The sequence below is a fragment of the Curcuma longa genome, chromosome 16 (genome assembly GCF_044706935.1).
Source record: "Curcuma longa cultivar G26 ecotype Majalengka, Jawa Barat chromosome 16, ITB_CL_G26_1.1, whole genome shotgun sequence".
Classification (NCBI taxonomy): domain Eukaryota; kingdom Viridiplantae; phylum Streptophyta; class Magnoliopsida; order Zingiberales; family Zingiberaceae; genus Curcuma; species Curcuma longa.
Genome location: NC_133876.1, coordinates 10,467,430 through 10,477,342, shown reverse-complemented (window position 1 = coordinate 10,477,342; position 9,913 = coordinate 10,467,430). Strand labels below are relative to the sequence as shown.

Genomic DNA, 9,913 nt, shown 5'->3' with positions numbered 1-9,913 from the left:
TTGGAACTTTTTTGCACCTAGCCAATGGCGGTAAGAACACACGAGGTTACTGTACCTCACTTAATGCTGGATTGCAATGTCCCTGACTCATAATTTTAATCTCATTCGATTAAGGTTTTAATCATGTATCTGCTTTAATTAATTAGTTTACATATTCGCTGGACTTATAGATTTTATATTATTCATAAGCAATCAAATGAGTCGACGTCTAAGAGGTTAAAACAAATTACATTTTATTTTATTTTATCTTTTCAATTTGCTCGACGTTTCAAGCAGGTAATTAATTGATGAGAAAGTCATCACCTTCATCTTCATAAGTGCATGGTCGTACTATTTATTATGCTATTAAACACTAATTTACTACTTTTATTAATCATTATACTAAAGACAACAATAGCCAATATAATACTAAGAATTTTAATTTTATTTCAAAATGTAACGTGATGTCATTATAGAAAGTTTATACGTTTTTTTTTTTTAAATCTTAAGTTTTTAGTGATTTTAACCCTGATTTTGAGAGGTTATGCAACTAATTAAATTTAACACAAAATGTCAAATTAACTTAACTATATTAATGAAGGTGCCCGTGAGCTCATCTATATTAGTTTAATAGTAAACAATATATAAAATAAATACATTCAACAATATTTTACATTCTGTCAACTGACCTCCCTATAAAACATAGTTAACTATCATGGCATCCATCCCTTGTGTTAGATTCGAATTCAACCGACATCCTTTAACATGGCCTAATCATCACTTAAACAACACAAACACACTTTTATGACAAGAGGAAAACTAGGAAAGATTCGCTTCGTATATATTAGTGTCGATAAATTAGATTACGATTAATCGATCAAGCTGAATTTTGTGTAAGTTTGGGATGCGTTGCTGCGTAGATGGAGGAAGTCTGATCAATCTTCAAGTGAGAAAAGAGGTGTTGAACATCAGGTCTCAAAAGTGTCATGACTTTGCCACACAGTGTGAGGATCTCCACTTTAGGTTTGCTATTGTTCTGTACAGGTCCACCTTGTCCTTCGTACATCACAGCATGGTGCCTGGTTTGTACATTCCATATTAAAAATCAAATTTCTGAGAGTAAATAAGTGTAGCTTTAATTAATAATGATTCAAAAATGATATTATACAGAGTTGAAATAGTTGAATCTTTTACTTGGGATGAACTCAAAGATAACTAATAGAATTTCTTGAGTTTGAAGAGTAAAATCTGTTAGTGTGGCTCCAGTAGTAGTTGATAAAATGAGTGAAAATAGATTGAAATGGTGAAGGAATTTAAAGTTAATCAATAGAATCTATAGAGTTAGAGAATTGAGAATGGAAAGCGTAAAAGTTAGAAAGTGTATGAGAGACCAAAGAAAATATTAGTCCAAATTTGATTCATGTAGCCGTCCCCCAAAGGTTGGGATAAACAACTTGATGATGATGATGACTATCACAACTGGAAATTAAAATCGTAAATGCTGTTCTAAAAAAAAAAAAGATGCACTAGGTACAGACAGACAACCTACCTTATAATTCTGAACTTATTAGCAGAAAATAACTTAATAGATTTAGTCTTGCCTTGACTCCTAATAGTTGGGACAAATATAATTTGATTATGATGATAATATCAAAAATAATAATTAATTGAATATTGCAAATAGAAACAGATTTTAATTTTTAACTAATGCAAGTCAACTAATAAGGAAGTCAAACTCACAAGAAGTCAATAAGGTCCCTTATATCGGATGCTTCTGCAGAAACAGCAGTCTGTGAGTTCTTTCCAAAAACATCAGCCATCACATTGAACAGCAGTGCTAATGTCTATAAGAAATAAAAAAAATATGGTCATCTTTTAAAGTGAATGGACATATATTATGCTTTAAAGAAAATAAAAAAATATAGATTAAGAAGATTGAGTGAAGGACAGGAAAGCACCATTCGAACTTCACCGTATACCAGTCCAACTAAGAGAACATGGCAGGTAAAGTTCTGTACAACATGAACACGTGAAAAAATGATACCAACATTTTATTGCAAGTATCACAGAACGTGCGATTAAATACCTGTTTTGGGCACTTATGTTCCTGCAGGTGCCCACTTTTATGTACATATGAAGCTAACTGTAACTCAGTTACATCAATAATATAACTTTCTGAACTTGATTATTAGTATGAACAGATAACCGAACCTGACTAAACAGGTCGGGTTCCTATGGAATGCAACTATTTGGGATGCATTATCATCCCTAGGCTTGGGTTTGGGTAATACCAAAAATGAGGAGGGCGTTCAAATTGCTGCCAGATTCACCACCTGCCCACATACACGGGAGGTCTAAAGAACACACACACACACATATATGTTTATATCATTTCTAACTTAATCTTTCGTGATAAATTGTCACTTGGTCAAATTTCACAGTATCAAATAAAAACTGCCTCATTTGATTTTATTGAAGCAGAACCTTTATATCACACTAATAAGCAAAAATGCAGCACAATTTCAAGAACATGCTTTATATAATAGGCTCGTTCAAATAAAAATACTACAGCATGTTCCATAGTTCAAGTCAATTATAGGTTAGTAATATTGCAGCACATGGTGTAGTTCCAGTTTGCAACTTGAGAGTGTCAGTAAATAGAAAGTATAATTTTAAAGATTTCAAATGGCTAGTTACTATATGCATCCACAGTGAGATGAGAACTTCTCTTGCATACTATTTTCTTGGCAGTTGACAAAAATCAAAAGTTCCATATCAACATGCTTAAAAAAGATTTCCCATCTTACCTTCATAAAAAGAGGCCTAGCAAAGGCAAGACGAGGCAATAAAGGGCTCATTATTCGGAAAGCTATTCGGACCATTGCCACAGAACTCACTGGGCGTAGATGCTTAATAATTGTGTGTGTTGATTCCAGCCATTCATGTGGAAGATTGCTAAAGAAAGCATGCAGTAGAGACACAATGTTTCCTGACACAGAAAAGGAGCAACTTGGCTTTAAAATGTAGATAAAATATGTATAATAGATGAGAAAATGTAGTTGGTCTAAGAGGGCATGTAGGATTTGCACCGTAAAAATCAAGAAGCTAATGGTCATGCCTTCACCGCCTTACAGACACTTTGACGTTTAAAGCCTACTCTTCGTGCAAATAATTTCTAAATTTATTCTATGTGATGACAAACAGAGAACTGACGCTCATTCTTCTTGAAAAAAATCTAAGATTATCTTTTCAACGGCCACTTATTTCAGCACCCAAAAATATAGAAAAAAAAAACTTGACTAATTTGTGTCCAAACACTTTGGAATCACGAATATAACAGATCAAACAAACAAAAGACATGATCTTTCATGATAAACCAATTAGCCCAATTAATACCTATGGCAGTTGATGTGTTATCCTGAGAAGCCCATGTGGAATCCAACAAAGCATAGCCAACAGCAGATTCCAGCTCATCCAGTGATCTTTTACCATCCACAAGCCACCAACAATCTTTTATGATGCGTGCTGCTTCAGAATACAGCTGTAGATGAAATTCTGGCGGTAGTTGGGCAAGCAAAAGTCCACATGCTTGGATCATTAAACAAGATAACTGCTGACAAGAATAACCACTTTTTGAAACAAAACTGTTAGCATTGACCCAACTTGTTGAAGAAGTTGAACGACTTGTGTTCATTGATTCAGTACTTCCAGCAGAAGGTGATGTTGGTATACCAGAAGTTTGCCCATGTGAAATTCCACTGCCAGACTGGATAAGCGTTGGCTGTATGTGGACAATAATCTGTACAAGAGAAGCCACTACCTGAGAAGCTGATACTGGAAGAGAAAGGATTTCAATAGCTGCAGTTTCTAGGACAAGCTGCGTATATGTTCCAGGATCTTGATTCTCATAGAAGGCCTTCTGTCCATCCGAACTGTTAATTGAAGTTGCTTGGGTTCTATTTAAAGTTGCACGGCCAAAATTGCCAGAAGAATCTCCTGAAGAGTCCAATTTTGATTTGCTATTTAGAGAGGGTATGACGTTATTTACGAGACCCAATAAAAGATTAGCAAAATATTCTTGTGGCGGACATACAGAAGAATTTGGTGAAGCCATATATTGCGGAAATGACTCTGAAAATGGAATCTGAAAAAGAATTGTCTACACTTAAGATAGAAAATCAAGAATAAAATAGGGTGATATTGACAAAAATATATATATATTGTGTGTTCATTTTCTTCTCAGAAATGGAATGAGGACTCCTTAGTCCTTCCCAGTTTTTTTTTTTTTTGGAAAATAAGAGAAAAAAGAAGGGAAACAATGTACCTTTGTGAGATCAAGCACTTTTAGTACTCGGAGAATAAGTTTATTTGGAAGGTGACCATAAAAATATGCAAGTGTATCACGAACAAAAGTAAACCTCAAAGGATGAAATGCCATAAGTTGAGTATAAGAATTAAGAACTCTATCAGCAATATCAGTAGCATCATTCTCAATGAGCCGATAAACTACAAGAGGAATAACAGGGATTAACCGTGCGGCAATGTCATCAAAAAATGTGGGGTACCTGCAATAGCCCTTTATGATTCAACCCATCAAATATGAAAATGATTGGTAATTTCTTACTTGCAGAAAGCATATTACGAAAATAATTAGAAAAATTAAAGAGTAAGAGATTCTTATCTTCTACATGTGGAGTAATCTATGTCAAGTATGATTAGTCATGAACCTGAACTAAATCAATCTTAGTCTGCGTAGAGCTGCAATGACTTGCCAAACAATAATAACTTAACAGGATAGTATATTTCCATCCTGAGATGTGCACAAGGCTCAAATATAACTTCTAAGTCAATTATTGTAACCTTTAACAGAGAACTAATTAATTTGAATTTAAATTAGGCCTAAAATGTATTTGTAATTTCACTGAATTTTTTGGCTTTAATTATTGGATGATAAATGTCCCTACAATGTTGATGATACCTATGTGCTGTTGTGCCCTATTTTTACCTGTGCTCGTGTTCTTGCTACATTCTTATTTGTCATGTGTATATTCCTTGTTCTACCTCCAGTTCCAGTTCCAGGCATGGTTGTCGAAATGGCTTCGCCAAATTCTTTTGGGAGTTATTCTGGCTACTGGATAGAGGTATGGTTTATTTTGCTGTGTGTTAAGGGTTGTTTTGTTTACAACACACATCATTATGTGATGTCAAACAGTCAATATATAGAACCTAAGCAGGCATAACAAAGAGAAAGGGAGGAGAGAGACAAAGAATAAACTGTCATCAGATCTCATCAACACTAGCTGTTCAGACCACATTTGTGAGAAAAAAGTCATTGCTAAAGCTGAAACACTGCACAAAAGTATTCTCCTAAGCACTAAATTAAGATAGAATGTTGCCCACATTTATAATTTCTTAAACTAAGTATATACTTTTAACATTAGTATGAAAATTGTAATAAATCAGTTATTTAGCTATGTTGTAGCATGTTTGATAGTCATCCAAGTGACATTAGTTTCACTTGCGGAGGTAGTTCTATGTTAGCAGGTTTTATCATCTTTGTAAATATCTAAGGGCTAAGATGAATCCTAGTGTTTCAGATGAGAGTGGCTCAGGTGATATAGGTTAAAACTATCCTGTGCATGATTTAGGTGATTGAGCTAAACTAGCATTGTTTCAGAACTTAAGCACTTGTCCAAGTGCATTGCTTTTACACTAATCAAACTACCCAACTACAGTTCAATATTTTAATTAGTGTGTAATATTCTAGAAGAGATTATCAGGTAAAACATCTAGGTTCTCTACGTCCTCATTATTTATAAAGGTACAGATATTTAGCTGGCAACCTTGAGTAGGATAAGCCTAACAGCTTCATGAAAAAATTTGGATATGCACAAACAGTTTGACGCAAAGATTAACATATCTGACTGATATTGAAGTATCAATCATTGATGTATAAATAGAATGACAACAGAAATCATCTACAATAAGCCTCACCGATCCTTCCATGAGAGATGGTTGCCGAGAGCTTTTTGCAGTTCAACTCTTTTTGAAAGTTGATTGTGGGCCCAATGTTCAGGAGAACGACTGGTGCAGTACATTCTAATCCGTTGTTGAAGTTCAGGTTTGTCAAGAAGACTTATCTGTGATTTAAAATTTTTATCACACATTAAAAAACAATCAGGAAAATACTATTGATAATGTTCAATATACCAAAAAGAAATGCTGACGGATTTTAATTCCTACAATACTGATAATTTATGAGAATTATGAGCATATGCTTGATAATCTATGATATTTTAGTATTGGGTTGGATGTTTTTTCTTGTCACCTCAAAGTATGCTTCATTTATTTTGAAGTTTACTTTTAGGATAATCACTTTGCACAATGATTGTTTACTTTTATCTTGAAAATGTATAATTTCTCAATAGAATATTTTGCTGCCGCTTTTGAAGGGAATCATATAAAGCATGTTTAACAAAGACAACTTTTGTCATGATCTTACATGGGGAGCACTCAAAAATCTAAACTATGCGTTTGAACCTTCGTGAACATCCTCCCTATGCTTGGGGCCCCTCCCTCATATTGGCATCGATTGCGAGTTTGCCAAATCAAGTAGATCATGCATGTAATGTCCAAGTGTCGCGCCTTGTTGAGGATGCTTCCTCCACCGAACCGCCTCTGAAATAGATCCAACATATCTATTGTTGTCTGAAATCGATGGTCCATGTGAAGCCATCTTTGAACCTTCACCCATAGAGGTACAATGACCAAGCATGAGAAGAAAAGGTGGTCCGCCGTCTCGTCCTTCCGTTGGCGTAGTGGACATGTCTTACATTCTACATACATCAATCTGTCCTTGGTGCGTGTCTTGCCATTTGCAAGCATCCACATGACAAATTGATGCTTCAGCACGCTGTACGACCTCCAAATAACCGTTGACAATGGCTTCCTATTGCTTTGTATGCGATCGTAGTGCCTCCGCCCACAACCCTGCGTGTCACCTTGTGGTGCCCTGCCGCTGCACTGGTGCCTCTGTTCCATGGACCGCCTCCGCACTAGATGTCTCCGCTCTGCGCGCCAGTAAGGCACTGGGAACCTTCACTCTACGGGCCAGTAAGGCACTGGGTACCTCTGCTCCGCGCACCGCCTCCGCACTAGATGCCTCTACTCTGCGCACCTGCATGGCACTGGATGCCTCCGCTCAGCGTGCCAGCATAGCACCAGGTGCCTCCTCACTGGATGCCTTCGCACTGCTCACCACCACCGTACTGGGTGTCTTCGGCCTGCACACCGCCATGCTTGTAGTGCCTCCAGTTTACACACCATCATACCTATGTGTACCTCCACTCAACGCGCCAAGAAGGCATTGGGTGTCTTCGCTCTGCGCGCCGCCTATGCACTAGATGTCTCTGTACTGCTCACCGCCTCCACACTAGGTTCCTCCACCACTGCACTAGGTGCCTCCTCCCTGCGCACCAGCATGGCCTTGGACACCTTTGTTCTGCGCACCAGCATGGCACTAGGTGTCTCTGCTCTGTCACACCGATGTGCTAGGGCAAACCATGATTCCAACAAGCTCGTAGCCTGTTGAACAGAATCTGTCCGCGCTCAAACTGCTTGCTGAATCTCAATGATCTTCTTGATAAGCGAATTGTCAAATGCTTTGGTTTGCCATTCCCACATCCCGGTTTGCTGAAAATATTGATGATGAACCCATCGGACCCATAAAGAGTCCTTGCATTGAATATTCTACAAAGATTTGGACAGCAGTGCAGAATTTCATATTCATAGATCGTGCAATTTGTATCCACATTCCTCCTTTGCCAAGCACATGGTTGCCCAAGAGATTGGTGGGTGCTTGATGTTCCATACAAAAGAGTAACATATGGCGTAGATCTTGTTGATGACTGCACATGGGATCGGTAAAATTGAAAGCCAAAAATAGTTGATAGCTGAGATCACCGTCTTCACCAATTCTAGTTTGCTGGCGTAGGATAATGTTTGCTTTGGCCAAGAAGCGAGCTTTCTCATGATAATCTCTGTCAACAGGCCGTAGTTGATTGTACGAAGCCTCTCTGTCACAATAGGGATGTCAAGATAGCGGAACGGAAAGGTTTCGCACTGAAAATTGGTAATCTACAACAACCTCTCTGTTGTTTGTTCATTCACCCCTGCGATGTACAACCTTGACTTATGGAAGTTCGGGTGAAGTCCAGTCATGCTCCTAAACTCCTCTAGACAGTCCGCCACTGATTCCACTATTGATTTGTCCGCCAAGCGAAGATGAGCAGATCATCGGCATATGTCAAGTGGGTGATTTGGACACCGGCACTCATAGGATGGTAGTGGAATGTGGGTTGCTTTGCTGTCGTCTTGAGTGATCGTGAGATCACCTCCAAAGAAAATCCAAAAAGAAAAGGTGAGAACGGGTGAATGGCAACCCACATTCCACCTTGTCATAGTCCTCTCCGACCTTTGATGAATCCATACATGGCACCATTGATGCCCACCAAGTAAGAGACGTTGTGATGCACTCCTCTATTCAAGCCACATATTATTGCGGGAAGCCAAAGTGTCAGAGAGCCGCTAGCAAGAAAGCCCAATCCACCATATCAAACACCTTTTGTAAGTCCAGTTTGAGTACACATCTTGGTGAGACCAGCTTCCGTGCATACTTCCACAACATTTCTTATGCAAGATGAATGTTTTCCATTATGCATCTATCCTCTGCAAAGAGACTTGTGCAGGATCCAGAATTCTGCTCAACACTATGCGAAGTTGAGCTGCTAGTATATTGAAGATGACTTTGTAGATCGCTGTACAGTAGGATATCGACCTGTAGTCTATGACGGATGGTGTATGAGGATATCGACCTGTAGTTTGTGACAGGCGATATATGTTCTGATTTTGGCACAAGAATCAACAAGGTGTGATTCCATTGCTTCAAGAGGTGCCCCGACGCAAAGAATTCCTGAACTGCCGCATACACATCGGTGTGGACCGTCGTTCAAGCCGCCTTGAAGAATTTTGAGCCATACCCATCTGATCTCGACGCCCGATCACTGCCAATATCAAAGAGTGTTGCTCGTATCTCATCGGATGTAATTGGGGCCACCAAAAGTAGTTGCTGCTCTTGGGAAAGGAACGACCCATCCAGCTCTACACCAACTCCACCTGTGCATTAGGTGTCTCCGCTCTACGCATCGTCATGTCTGTGGGTGCCTCCGCTCGGCGCACCATCCTGCCTGTAGGTGCCTCCGGTCTGTGCACCATCATGCATGTGATTCCTCTGCTCTACGCACCAAAATACCTGTGGGTGCCTCCGGTCTACGCACCATCATGCCTACGGGTGCCTCCTCTATGCGCATCAACATGTCTGTGAGTGCCTCCACTCTGTGTATCGCCTCCGTCTCTGTACTGGTTGCCTCCGCTCTACGCACCATTATGCCTATGGGTACCTCTACTCTGCACACCATCATGCTCGTGGATGCCTCCGCTTTACACACCGCCTCCCACTCTGCGCACCATCATGCTTGTGGGTGCCTTCGTCTTTGCACGGTTCGCCTCTGCATTGTGCATCATCATGCCTGTGGATGCCTATGTTCTCCATACCATTTTGCGTACCATCATGTCTGTGGGTGCCTCTGCTCTATGCATCAACATGCCTTTGGGTGCCTTTGTTCATACCGAGCACCTGCTCGAAGTGGGACACAAACTCATCTGCTACCTCCTTAAGGCTTGTTTGCTCTTCAAACACCTTTGTGATGGTTAGCAGCATGTTTCGCTTGTTGTTCCGCTTCACCAAGTCATGAAAGAACTTCATGCATCAGTCGCTTTGCCTCATATATGTGCACTTCACCTTCTATTGGTAGAAAGATCATTCTGCCTCCGTTAGTTTGTTGGTCGTCACCCTTAGATGTCTATAGTTCTCCAG

General features: G+C 39.3%; 1 protein-coding gene across 3 annotated transcripts in view; it reads right to left on the bottom strand.

The window, feature by feature from the left end:
- Nucleotides 1-601: 601 nt before the first annotated feature.
- Nucleotides 602-9,913, bottom strand: part of LOC141847498 (mediator of RNA polymerase II transcription subunit 23) — a 34,437-nt gene continuing 25,125 nt past the window's right edge. For all 3 annotated transcript variants that reach the window (XM_074735561.1, XM_074735562.1, XM_074735563.1), the window contains 6 exons: nt 5,974-6,119; nt 4,304-4,544; nt 3,376-4,123; nt 2,787-2,968; nt 1,720-1,823; nt 602-1,058 (listed from right to left, as the gene is read on the bottom strand). In XM_074735561.1, coding sequence (XP_074591662.1) covers nt 857-1,058; nt 1,720-1,823; nt 2,787-2,968; nt 3,376-4,123; nt 4,304-4,544; nt 5,974-6,119 — 1,623 coding nt within the window. In that variant the 3' untranslated portion in view covers nt 602-856. The remainder of the gene's footprint in view (nt 1,059-1,719; nt 1,824-2,786; nt 2,969-3,375; nt 4,124-4,303; nt 4,545-5,973; nt 6,120-9,913) is intronic.